The sequence below is a fragment of the Danio rerio genome, chromosome 9 (assembly GCF_049306965.1).
Source record: "Danio rerio strain Tuebingen ecotype United States chromosome 9, GRCz12tu, whole genome shotgun sequence".
Classification (NCBI taxonomy): Eukaryota; Metazoa; Chordata; class Actinopteri; order Cypriniformes; family Danionidae; genus Danio; species Danio rerio.
In genome coordinates this window covers 20,753,128-20,767,514 of record NC_133184.1, presented here as the reverse complement: position 1 = coordinate 20,767,514, position 14,387 = coordinate 20,753,128, and the positions used below count along the sequence as shown (strand labels likewise).

General features: G+C 35.1%; 1 protein-coding gene across 1 annotated transcript in view; it reads left to right on the top strand.

Moving 5' to 3' along the window:
- Window positions 1-1,371: 1,371 nt before the first annotated feature.
- Window positions 1,372-14,387, top strand: part of pou1f1 (POU class 1 homeobox 1) — a 29,266-nt gene continuing 16,250 nt past the window's right edge. The window contains 1 exon segment of the mRNA NM_212851.1: window positions 1,372-1,527. Coding sequence (NP_998016.1) covers window positions 1,398-1,527 — 130 coding nt within the window. The 5' untranslated portion in view covers window positions 1,372-1,397.

The following is a 14,387-nucleotide window of genomic DNA, read 5'->3' as shown; positions in this document are numbered from 1 at the left end:
ATGTATTACCTTTTATTAATACTAATGCATCAACTAATAAACCTATTTTAAATCTAAATGAAAATGTGCCAACAACACATCAAAATATTTAACTCATTCATTTAACAATATGTAGACTGTTAAAAAAAAAAAAAACTATTCACCTGATAACATTCATTCATTCATTCATTTTCTTGTCAGCTTAGTCCCTTTATTAATCTGGAGTCGCCATAGCAGATTGAAACGCCAACTTATCCCGTGTGTTTTTACGCAGCGGATGCTTATCCAGCCTTAAGTCATCTCTGGGAAACATTCACAAACACTCACTCACACACTCATACACTACGGACAATTTAGCCTACCCAATCCACCTGTACCGCATGTCTTTGGACTGTGGGGGAAACCAGAGCATCCAGAGAAAACCTACGCGAACGCAGGGAGAACATGCAAACTCCACACAGAAACGCCAACTGAGCCGAGGATCAAACCAGCGACCCAGCAATCTTCTTGCTATGAGGCAACAGCACTACCTACTGCACCACTGCTTCGCCACTTAATAACTAGTATTTTGCAATTCAAAGTGTTTTCTGTCTATTTACGTTTGTGAATTGCATTATGGGAGCTTGATTGATCTCTGCTCTGTGGACTTATGATGTTAGAAATTCAACAGTTTAACAAAGTGATTTTTATTGACATTTTAGTAGCTTGAAATAATATAATGTATAAGAAAAAGCCTAATACAGAGAGAGATAAGTTACAGAAAAAATACTGGCAGTTTATTACAAGTTTTCGTATCATAATTTACAACACCAACCCAGAAAATAGGCTATACCACATTAAACTTTTACAAATGTTAATAAAAGTCCCTTTTTTAACTGTTCCAGATTAAAAGTTGTTAAACGAAATACCAATGTCCCGTAACGTAATTCTAAAACATAAACAAAGGGGGAAAAACAAGGAATAAAAACATTCATTCATTCATTCATTCATTTTCTTGTCAGCGGAATGAACCGCCAACTTATTCAGCAAGTTTTTACGCAGCGAATGCCCTTCCAGCCACAGCCCATCTCTGGGAAAGGAATAAAAACATAAATCGCAAAATACTGAAAATTGCTAATTTACTGATATTTTTACAGTGTATGCAATCTTCATCACTTGCATCTTTCCGTGAATGTAAACACAGCTAATTAATCCTAAATCTCCTAATCCGCGGTTTGTCGGCGCAGTCGCTGGTGTTTGTTAGAATTAAGCCACACAGTTTTAAACACAGCCCATATCAGATTGCAGCTCTTCTTCCCAATTCCCCTTAGGAGGCTGTTCTATGGGCTCATTAACATGGATGAAGGGGTCAGAGGGGCTCCGCTTAAATACCTGCAGTTGCCCAGTCTTTGTGTCACAACGGTGGCCGATGAAGAGTCATGAGCTGCCAGGCCTTCAGCACCAGCGACTCCTTCAGCGGTTTAGGTGGAGACACTGGTGCTGCTCTCCCCCTGCTGATGCACCACAGCGCCGCCGCAGACTGCCACAACACCAACATCTGCTCCACAGGTAAAACTGGCTCTCGCTAATTATGGCTTGTGTGGAGAAATATACAGTGGTCAACATTTGAAGTAAATAAAAAAATTTTTTTATTAATTGTTCAAGACAACGATGAATGTTGCTGAATAGTTTTAAGACAATTTTGATTAAAGGTTTTGAACTGCAACTGTTGATTATATATTTATGTATTCAATGTTGGGTAAAGTTACTTGATACAAGTTGATATAAAACAATCTTAAGCATTTCTTAATCGTAAAAAAAAGAAAAGAAAAAATGATATAGGTTAACACATACAGTTATATTTAAAAGTATTAGCCCTCTTGAGATTTTTTTTTTTTAATTATTATTTATGGTGTTTAGCAGATGAAGGAAATTTTCACAGTATGTCTGATAATATTTTTTCTCCTGACTTATTATGTCTTATTTTGGCTTGAATAAAAGCAAACATTTTAAGGTCTAAATTTTTAGCTCCTTTAAACTAAACTAAAATAAATAAATAAATAAATAAATAAATAAATAAATAAATAAATAAATAAATAAATAAATAAATAAACACTAGTATCTTGAGAAATACCTATTAAAATATTATGTACTGCCATCATGGAAAGACAAAACAAATCAGTTATTAGAAATTAGCTATTAAAACTAGGCTATTATGTTTGGAAATGTGTTGAAAAAAAATCTTTGCTTTAAAAAAAAATTACAAAACAATTGATACAGGAGGGCAATTATTCTGACTTCAACTGTATGGCTACTTTCACATTTCCTTAAAAAGCAAGAGAGAAACACATTTAGTTACTTTTTAGAAAAGTAACTGTACACAGCACTGTGGGTACAGCTGTCCTTGGAAAGTGTAACAATTTTTTCAAATATTTCCCAAGAGCGGTTTAACAAAGAGATTTTTTTTTTTAACATTATTTTAACATAATACACTCTATATGCAAATATAAAATATATATTTGCTGCTTCAAACTATTTACTTGCAATGAGCTGAAATCAGCACAATTCTTTTTTTTTTCTGACAACGTAATTGTTTTATGTTCAATTCACTTAATTGTGTAAAACAAACAAACAAACAAAAACATCTTAAACTAACTTAATTGATTTGTGTTGGGACAACATGTAGGAACTGTGTGGAGCCCAGCATTTTTATTTTCTACAGTGTAGTTTTAATAACTAATTTCTAATAACAAATTAGTATCATATAGCATATTTTACTAGTAATTTTGAAAGATACTTGTATTTAGCTTAAAGAGCAATTTAAAAGCTTAACTGGGTTAACTGCAACTAAGGCTAGTCATTTGTTTTTTCCTGTAGCCAATTGGGGTGCGGGAGAGGGAGGGGTATGGACAGTATTTATAGGGGGCTTATATTAAACTTAAAAAAGTTTACGTTTAGAAAATAAAATTGCTTTTATTTTAGCCAAACTAAAAACTAAAAAATAAAGTGAAATTCTTTTGTGGAAAACCTTTAATATATAATTAGATTTATTAACTCATTTACAAAATATCAAATATAGAACAATTACCATTATACAATATAAACATATAATTGTAATCAGGGCTTGACAATAACTTTTGTGTTTGATCACTAGTCACTGTAGCTAGTAGTTTTCCAATATTAGTAGCCACTCGCCATTTGAACTAGCCACAATTTTGTTGTTGGGTAAACATGTTTTATATACAGAAATTGATTTAGGCATGCTAACATAATTTTTTTTTTCAATGTTGTGTTATGTCTACATGACTCCTCTTAGTAATTGAAGATCAAATGAACTTTTTTCATGACTTTTTACGGCTCAACACTATGGATTTGTTTTTTTTTTTTTTTTTTCTGGCCATGCTAAACTAATTGTTTCCTTGTCACAAAAATTAAATAATATGTCCAAACAAGGATAATATATATATATATATATATATATATATATATATATATATATATATATATATATATATATATATATATATATATATATATATATATATATATATATATATTTTTTATTCAAGAAAAAATATTCTTATTTATCTAAAACAGGGCTGCTCAAACTCGGTCCGTGAGGGCCGGTGTCCTGCATACTTAACTTGCAACCCCAATTAAACACCTGAACCAGCTAATCAAGCTCTTACTAGGTCAGGTTTGTTGAAGGAAGTTGGAGCTAAACTATGCAGGACACTGGCCATAGTACCGAGTTTGGACACCCCTGATCTAAAACTATACAAAGTAGTTTGTCCAGGCTAAAAGTCTCAGATCATCAGGTAATTATAGATAAATGGATAGTTATTGCCTGTGTTTGACCATGCACCTGATCATCCTCTTATTCTGTATTCACCTGCTTTCTTATGCTCGTGTGTTATTAGTTATCAATTATGCTGATTCTTCATTTTAAGAGCACATTTGCACACAAATTGACAAAGGGTCTTTAACTAAAATTCTTTAAAATTCTTTAAAAATCTTTAGGGACGAGGCACTTCTGGCAATTTAAAAAACAATTTTCAACCAGACAAAGTGGCTAGTGAAGGGTGTCTGTCCAACCTGCCACAGCTGAAATCTACCCACATTTGGCTGGTTGGCAGATGTTACAGTTTTTCTTAGTGACTTTTGTGCATTTCTTACACTATTTACATTTGCACAACAGTTAATGCATTCCTCTAAACAGTTAGTACAAACTGCAAAATCTTGTTGATAACCTGCAAAAGTGTGTCACTTGCTCAAAATGGAGAGCTCGTTTCTTAAAATCAAGTAGTCGTGTCAATAAAGTGTCGATGTCATCAAGATAAAAAGTCCTGACACCATTGTTCATGAACAAGATAGCCAAATGGATTTTTCATGTTTTCATTATGACGGTTTACTCTGTAAAATGAAATGAGGACTATTAGTTTAAATGAAATGACTATTCAGCATTTACAAGTTTAGTTCATTTTGACTGATATTACATAAGCGATTCATAATGTTATAAACAGCAGAGAGTTTTATGAAAGCAGTTAATGCACGTCCAAAAGCATTTGCAATTTGTTGGAAGGAATGAGAAACTGCTACTCTGATGTACACAAATGATTAATTGTTTTGAGAAATGCATTAACTGTTGTGCAAATGTAAATAGTGTTGTGAGAAATGCCCCAAAGCCACTGAGAAAAACTGTAATGTCAAGCCCTGATTGTAATATAAAAAACTTATTTTCCTGTAAGCAAATTTAAAAATGTTTTATTTTTAGATTATTGTGCTCCACAGTTCTTTATTAATGCACAACTATTTTATGTACTCGTAAACATCATGCCTGCAAGACATCCTGTACTGTACTGTACTGTACTGTGTGTCAAAATATGTTTTCAATGGTTATAATGGTAATTGTACTGTTTTATTTATTTATTTTATTTTATTTTATTTTATTTTATTTTATTTTTATTTTATTTATTTTTTTATGGAAACTGTGATGATCATTTGGGTCTCAATTGGCATTTTTGCCCTTACTTGGTGGCATGTTAAAACATTTAAATTGAAATGGAGTATGGTCCAAAATGAAATAAAAATGCTCTGGTTTTTAATGGTTAAAAGTTAATTGTTTGTTTTGTTTTAATTGGATTTGCAGTGGAAACCAAATGCATTTTAATAGCTGTTTTTATTTCGTTTGTTTCTTGTGTTTGTTTGTTTGTCAGCAGGCATGGTAAATCTAAATTATTCTGTTTTGCTAAATTTTAAAAATAAAACCATCATTAGAGCTAACGATTTTTCCCTGCTGAAAAAAATTATTGAAAAAGTATTTAAAATGGAAAGAATTAGTAATGGTTTTTAAACGTGGAATTGTATTGTTTTTAACTGGAACTAAAATGTTCCTTTTGGATATTTTTTGGGTTCTGATATTTATAATGGAATGTTAAATTACCTTTATCATAATTAAATATATCAGATTGTGCATTTGTATTGGTTTAAACTTCCTTGATGGTTTCTACTCCCTGTTGAAAATCAAAGGTACGATGAAAACCATCAAAGAACTTGTAAAGGTTTTAAATGGTTATAATGGGAGATATAGTGGCTGTAATGAAGAATGTAATAGTGTGGTTGTGCGTTGGTGGCATTTTAAAACCACACATAATTGAATATGATATAACACGCTTTATATTCACCTTTTCTCCGCGGTCGAGCGGGCGCAGCCATTTGAAGCATTTTGGCTCGGGACTTTCAGTCTCATTCACTTCCATTCATTTTTAGATATCAAAAACAACTCGTTCTGCTGCGTGAAGTTGCAAACAGATTTTTTTTTTTATTATTATTATATTATTCTACTTTGTCTGTATTGTCATGCAACACTTGTTTGTAGAGAAAGTATAGTTTGACTGTTTTCTGCCGTTTATTATTCCTAGTCATTTCTTCCATAGGCAACTAAAGTTCTAAAACAATCTTGAAAACGAGCGCACTTCCGCATTGAAGAATAAGGTCAATATACAAATGCCCAAAGGGAAGCACAGATTAACCACTTCTAAATTTAAAGCAATGTCTCAAAATAAGAGAACAGAGATGCTATTTCAGGTTATTTCTAACTTTATTATTGAATAGGTATTTCAATATTTCAGCATCAGAAGAGTTATGAAATCACTGTTTGGTAGAATATCCCTGATTTTCAACAACACATAATTTTTTTAAATACTTTTAATTCATCATTAAAATGTAATTTATGCTGCACTCTCAGACATAAAGGTACAGGAGCTGTCACTGGGCCAGTACCTTTTCAAAAGATACACAAAGAGTCAACAATGATACCTCAAAGGTGCATTTTAATGCCCAAATGTACCTTAAACGTACCTTTGAGGTACCATTATGGACCCTTCAAGGACAAACATGTCTTTAGAAAAGGTACTGCCACAGTGACAGCTCCTGTACCTTTATTTCTGAGAGTGTGAGCAACACTGTCACCTCACAGCAAGAAGGTCACTGGTTCATGTACTGGATGGGTCAATTAGTATTTCTATGTGGAGTTTGCATGTTCTCCTTGTGTTGGTGTGGGTTTCCTTCCGGTGCTCCAGTTTCCCCCACAGTCCAAAGACATGCACTATAGGTAAATTGAATAAACTAAACTGGCTGTAGGCAACACAGTGGCGCAGTAAGTAGTGCTGTCGCCTAACAGCAAGAAAGTCACTGGTTCGAGCCTCGGCTCAGTTTGTGTTTCTGTGTGGAGTTTGCATGTTTTCCCTGTGTTTGCGTGTGTTCCCTGTGGAGCTCCGGTTTCCCCCACAGTTCAAAGACATGTGGTACAGGCGAACTGGGTAGGCTAAATTGTCTGTGCGTGTGTGTGTGTGTGTGTGTGTGTTTCCCAGAGATGGGTTGCGGCTGGAAGAGCATCCGCTGCGTAAAAAATGTGCTGGATAAGTTGGCGGTTCATACCGCTGTGGCGACCTTGGATTAATAAAGGGACTAAACTGACAAGAAAAAGAATGAATTAATGAAACTGGCTGTAGTGAATGAGTGTGTATATGAGTATGAGTATTAATGTTTCCCAGTACTGGGTTGCAGCTGTTTAAAACATATGTTGAATAAATTGGCAGTTCATTCCGCTGTGGTGACCCCTGATAAATAAAGGGACTAAGCTGAAGGAAAATAAAAGAACGAATGTAATTTATTGGCTGGAAGGGCATCTGCTGCATAAAACACATGTCAGAGTAATTGTTGGTTCATTCCGTTGTGGCGACCTCTGGTAAATCCGGGACTAAGCCAAGAAAAAATGAGTGATTGTAATTTGATGCTAAAATTACAGTTATTTTTTTAATTGAATGCAAACCTCTATATTTTTGTGAAAACTGTGATGATTTTTTCAGAAATCTTTGTATATTTAAAACAGACATAAAAGTCATGTTTCATTTATTTGATGGGTCCTTGCAGAATAAATGTGTTTTCAGTCATTAGTTTTGTAAATTGTAAAATTTTATATTATATAATGAATAGCAGGAAATAATAATAATAAATAATAATATTAATAATTTTATAGACAGACAGACAGACAGACAGACAGACAGACAGACAGACAGACAGACAGATAGATAGATAGATAGATAGATAGATAGATAGATAGATAGATAGATAGATAGATAGATAGATTAATTCACTTATGATCAGTTTAATTCAATAATTCATTATTTATTGTTTTAATTGGTTATTTCTTTAAATTAAAAATATGATTATGCTTAATAGGATTATTAAGCATAATCCTATTAAAAACTGACATGGACTAAGGTGGACAGTTTGAAAGTCTTTTATAGATGAATCTCCACTCTGAGAAGCCAGCTCTGCTCCGCCGGGAATTCTTTCCATAGAAATTTTTTTTTATGAAAAACACGGAACAAGAACAAGGTGATGAGAGAGCGAGAGAGACTGGACTATGAGGATGTCCTTTTTCGACCTAGTCTATATGACCTCAAAGTTCACATATTATTTGGTATTATCTTCAGTCATCTCTGCTGCCATCACTCACCATCTGTCTGATTCACACTCCGAGGAAATGACCTTTCCAGAGATCACATCTCAGTCTCCCTGGGGAAATGTTTTGGGAGGAATATCACAAATCAAAAGCATAATCCATTGAGCAATGTGTGGTTTTATATAGTATTTCAGAAACACTCATATCAGATGAATATGATTTTGCAATGTTTATTTTTAAGGGGGGAAAGTGTATTTTGTTTACCAAGACATACCAAGACATCAAACCTACAGTAATATTGTGAACATTTTTAAAAGTGCATTGTATTCCAGACCATGATGATCTTTCAGAAATTAATTATTATCCTGATTTACTGCTGAAGAAACATTTCCTATGATTTTCAATTCTCGAAACAGTTGTGTTTAGGCCTTTATGTATACACACCAATATGACAAATTTGTGTGTGTGCACCTTATACTGTGCATACCTTATACTTGTAGGGACCAAATGTCCCCACAAGTATAACAATACCAGTCAATTTTGATCTCATGGAGACATTTTTTGGTCCTCATAAGGAAAACGGCTTATAAATACAACATAATTAAGTGCTTTGACCTTTTAAAAATGCAGATTGTTTCCTTTGAGGGTTTAGTTTAGGAGTACTGTGTAGAATATGTAGTATGTCCAGTATAAAAATCATTGCATCTATGGAAATTCCTCATAAAGATAACTCTAAAAATGTGTCTGTGTGTGTGTGTGTGTGTGTGTGTGTGTGTGTGTGTGTGTGTGTGTGTGTGTGTGTGTGTGTGTGTGTGTGTGTGTGTGTGTGTGTGTGTGTGTGTGTGTGCTTGTGGATGTAGGCATTAATGTGTAGCATTTTTCACCACTGTAGTTTTTTTCTTCCATAATAAATGCATTTTAGAGCAGCAGCAAATCGCATTTATATGTAAAAAAAAAAAAAAAAAAAAGATTTATGCATACATTTTATAATGTAAATTTGCATTCGGTGTTCCAACTGAACTAAAGTGTTTTATATGAACTGAAATGTAAAAATGTGCTGCTCTGACAACTTAAGTTTAGCAAAGTGACTTTTAAAGGCAATGTGTACAAGAATTATCCTGTAGAAGTGTTTCAGTCTTATGTTATATTAATGTTCTCATAAAACATAATTAGAGCATTCCATTCACATTATATTAAAGTTTTAAGAGCGCTTTTCTAATGTTCTCCATAAGTTATTTAAACGTTATTGTTGGAAAGGTTTTTATAATGTCAAGATATTGTATAAGATTTATTAAAGGTGTAGTTCATGGTCATCATTTACTCAACTTTCACTTGTCACAAACCTGTTTGACCTGTTTCAGTCTTACAAAGTCAAGTTTAATATATTTAATTTAGGTTTGTTAGAAATTCTTTATCAAAAAGGGCTGCAATATGTATTTAAATTCCATGATCCTCTCTCATATCAGTTATATCCAGCAGACATGCAACGTTATGAGACATTAATATTAGGTTAGATTTAGATCGCCAGCATCTAAGGACAATGTTATTTTGACCACCAACCTGATTTCAGCAAGTAGGACATGTTTCTGGATAAACATCTGAGTTAATCCCGGAACAACATTGCAATCAGCCAATAAAAATGAAGGGATACGTTTCCAGTTTATGTTAAGTTTAGGCTTACAGTTACAGTTTTCCCCTCTCATTTTGCGACTAATTTACAGTTATGGTTGAGTTTAGGGGTAGAAAATAGGTATGGATTATATTTTTGAACAAAAAATGATATTCCAGGATCGCATCGTACTTGTAAAAAGGATGACGTGCTAATTTTGACGTCCAATATCGATGTGAATTGATGTTTATATATCCAACGTCGAGCCAACATCTTAAACCAATGTCATATTGACGTCAAATACGTATTCATCAGGTATGCCAACCAAAATTCAACATCTGATAGAAGTCATATTGCTAATGTCCACACAACAATATTTTGTTGTTTTTAGGTTGCGTTGGAAGGTGACCAAAATCCAACGTCTGTCTGACAGCGGACACTAAGGTTGGGCTCTGACATTTTCATTTCAAATGACCTAGGTGTACAACGTCAATCTAATGTCATGTTAATGTCCTGTGCCTACTGGGCAGTTTTAAACCCTTTGGAATTATTAGATATTAGACAAATACTTGAAGTTTTAGATTTACAAAAACAGTCTAGATTTTTACTATTGTTGTTTGTTGTGGTGGTTTTCTGTTGTTCATTTGAGTATTGTTAATAGCGTTACGGATCATTCATTACCATAATTTCTACCATAATAAACATGACCAAGCCAGACAATGTCATTTAAAACTACAAAATGTCAGTTAAATTCCCTCAAATGCATATTTTCTACACCAAAACATATCAGAGCATATCAGATCAAGATCCCATAAATGCAACTCAAAATAAAAATACATAAAAAGTAAACACCCATGAATCATGAAAAATACAGGATGTAAAATTAAAGTAGTTTTTAGCAGATGATGCTCTTGATCAACTTATATTTAAGTTTGTGACAAGTGAATAACGAGAAAATGATGACAGTGAACTATACCTTTAATAAACCTTTTATTATTAACCATTTATTAAACTTTTAATATCTGGACATTCTAAGAACATTTCCACAATAAAATGTTGATAACTTACTGAGAAAATTACAGAAATACTCTTAGAACATTACCATTTTTAACCATATAAAACTTTTGGTCATTCATTCAGTTTTCTTTGATTTAGCCCGTTTATTTATAAGGGTCACCACAATGGAGTGACCCACCAACTAATCCAGCAAATGTTTTACACAGAGGATGCCCTTCCAGCTGCAACCCAGTACTGGGAAACATCCCTAGACAAATACACTACGGCCAATTTAGTTTATTCAATTCACTTATGTCTTTAGGGGAAACCGAAGCACCCAGAGAAAACCCATGCCAACACGGAGAACATGTGTAACCCCGCCGGTCCTACGCCAAACCAACCCGCTCCAAGCTGGGCTTGAACCGGCAACCTTCCGCATGGGAGTCAGGTGCTCTACCAAGGAGGCTAAAGACTATGACCTATGGTGTCTGTCGCTAGAGCATCTTTAGAGATCAGAGGAGGTTTACCTGCACAGCACTTACTAGCTGGCCTCTGTTACACATGCAAACTCCACATGAAAATGGCAACTGACCCAGCTGGGTCTCGAACTAGCAACCACTGAGCCACGTGTCGCCTGAAACTATTGTTTCCCAACAAAAAGCAAGTGAAAATGTAGAGTGGGTGGTGTATTATTATTTTTTTTTTGTTTGTTTTTAACACTTTTAACACATTTTCTACAGCATGAATTGTGTATTGTTGCATTATAGATGCTTAAAACCACGCTTGCTGAACAAATGTATTAATTAATTCTCTTTTTTTATTTCATTGATACCATTTTTTGAAGCGGTGTCAGATGATTTTGGGCAACTCGGGAGCACAGAAGAGACAGCCAAGACAAACAGTAATTTGTGGAAATAAGTCCAAATTATGTAGACGTGGCTAATCAGCTCAATTTGCACAGCTGTTACTTCTGCGCAGATAATTATCAAGGCAGACATATTATTACATTTGACGTTTTGATGGCTAAATTATCATGTACCTATTTTGTCTCGGGTTTTGTCTCACGCGCGGGAGAGCATTGGTGAAAGTTTTGTCAGAAACTCTGTGAATTGAGTCAAATCCATGCTCATTGTTTGTCATGGTAAATCATAGTTCTTAAGCATAATTACTGAACTGTGCGATTCAGCTCCGGCTCAGAGCCAGAAGATGCAAAACTCCAAATCAAATGTGTTTTTGTCATTTATATTCATGCACATATGGCCTCGGTTAACTCAGATCTGCAGAAAAGTGAAGCCTGGGAGTGTTTTAAGCATATCTGAACACTTATCTTCCGGTGAACGTAAAAAAAAGCAATGGGTGTTTTTCCTAAAGGATCAAAAGGATATCATTTCAATGCTAATCTTGTGCGTGCGCTATTAAAAAGGCCGGCCTACATGAGCAGATCATCATCTTGACACTGGTATTAGAGGAGGTTGGGTTAAAAAAGATGCAGCAGGGCTTGCGGAGTTTGATTACCACCCACAGCTTTACTCTGATCTGAATGAAATTGAATTGAAGGCTCTGTGCAGCTCTGACAGCCGGAGGTCACTGCGCATATTAAGAACTATTATCTGTATTTGCATACCTGCTTTCCTTCATTAAATGAGTGTAATTTTATTTTCAAATGCATTCGATGAAAAAGGGAATTGTACAATCTGGTGTTCGATATTACTGCTGTAAGGAGTTGTTTGATGTAAATGTCACAGTGATGAGACAGTGAGCTTCAGGAAAGGCGGCATTGCTACTTTTACCAGTGTGATGTAAAATGATCAGATGCTCTTTATAGCAGATCTGTTTCAATCAGTGAAACAAAAAAACCTATCATCTATCTATCTATCTATCTATCTATCTATCTATCTATCTATCTATCTATCTATCTGTCTATCTGTCTGTCTGTCTGTCTGTCTGTCTGTCTGTCTGTCTGTTTGTCTGTTTGTCTGTCTGTCTGTCTTTCTGTCTGTCTACCTATATGTCTGTATATTACCCCATCAATCCATCCATACATCCTCCCACCCATCCATCCATCCATCCATCCATCCATCCATCCATCCATCCATCCATCCATCCATTTATCCATCTGTCAGCTAATCCATCCATCCATCTGTCTCTGTCTGTCAGCTCATCAATCTATCCATACATCCATACATCCATCTTTGTATGCATCAATCTGCCAATCCATCCATCCATCCATCCGTCCGTCCGTCCGTCCGTCTGTCTGTCTGTGTGTCCGTCCTGCCACAGCCATATCACCCTGCAGCCCAAGATTGGTTACTCACTGAAGCTAAGCAGGGCTGAGCCTGGTCAGTACCTGGATGGGAGACCACATGGGAAAACTAGGTTGCTTGGTAGTGGTGTGAGTCCGAATGTCCCAGTACAGTGAAGGGGAAACCATACTGTCAGTGAGCGCCATCTTTCGGATGAGATGTTCAACTGAGGTCCTGACTCCCTGTGGTTATAAAATCCCATGGCACTTCTCGCAAAGAGTAGCTGAATTCCCTCCATTGGCTCTTAACCATCATGGCACCCCAATAACTGAATTGTCTCTATCACTGTCTCTCCACTCCACTTATAGCTGGTGCGTGGTGAGCACACTGGTGCCATTGTCCTGTGGCTGCCGTCACAACATCCTAGTGGATGCTCTACACTGCTGCCATATATGATTAATGCACTACATAAAACACACACATTACATATATACCTATCAGCCCATCCATTCACCTGTCTTTCTGTTGATCTATAAATTCTATTCAATTCAAATTGGCACAGCTGTAATAAATGCTGTATTGCAAAAGCTCGGAATTTACAGCATATAGAGAAGTGGAAATAAAGGATAGGCAGGACACGTCACTTATACTGGCATCAGCTTATGGTAAGCTGTTCATGTGCATCAATCAGGTTCAAGCATCTATTACAGAGGGGCATTTATATTCTTAACACCAGTTTCTTGGCTACACTCCTCCACCATCCCCAACTTCAGTAACCCATACTGAATAACTGTTTAAGGTATTTAACCCATGTACATAGTAATTAGCCTCAGGTCTCTGGCATTTACAGTACATTAACCCTTAATTATTGTAATTGTTTATGCATGATTTCTTGATCTGTTCTGTTGACTTGCTCTCCCTGTCACGAACTGGACACATAAGGAACAAAGTAACCAAACCACAATGACCACAATGAAAAGCAAAACACAGACAAAACAAAGAGGCTTAAAAAGACGGAAGCAAGCAAGATAAAAACACACAACTGAAACCAAGGGTCCTTTCTTCGTACCTCGCTTAAAAGATCTAAGTTGATTTGGCAGATCATGGATCTTTTAATCTTAATAACTGATCTCTGGCTGATTTGGTTCTTCAAACAATTTCACGAATCAGATTAAAATGTCTGTATAAACTGATCTGAGCTCGCTGCGTGTCTTGTAAAGTACAGATCTATCAATTCTCGAAGTCATGATCAGCAATGCAACGACTGGCTGACAGCACAGCAGAGTAATGACATCATCTGAATAATATTCAATAATCCATGTGAGCAAAATTACATAAAAAGTTAAATATGAGACCAATAACTTTCCACATTTGTTGTGGGCTACAGGCTCTACGCTTTCATGTGTCAAGAGTATTTATTTAGTTTTACAGTTAGAGTGGATTTTCTTTATTATAGTAGCCAGAGTAGTATTTAGTAGCCGGTTTCTTGATCAGTGTAAAGAATAATTGAATGTTTAAATTAAATTTGCATCACAAAAGCATTTTGCTATTGGAGAAGGTGTCTACTACTTTTGTGAAGCATCAAATCACCATCATATTAACTGTTAAAACA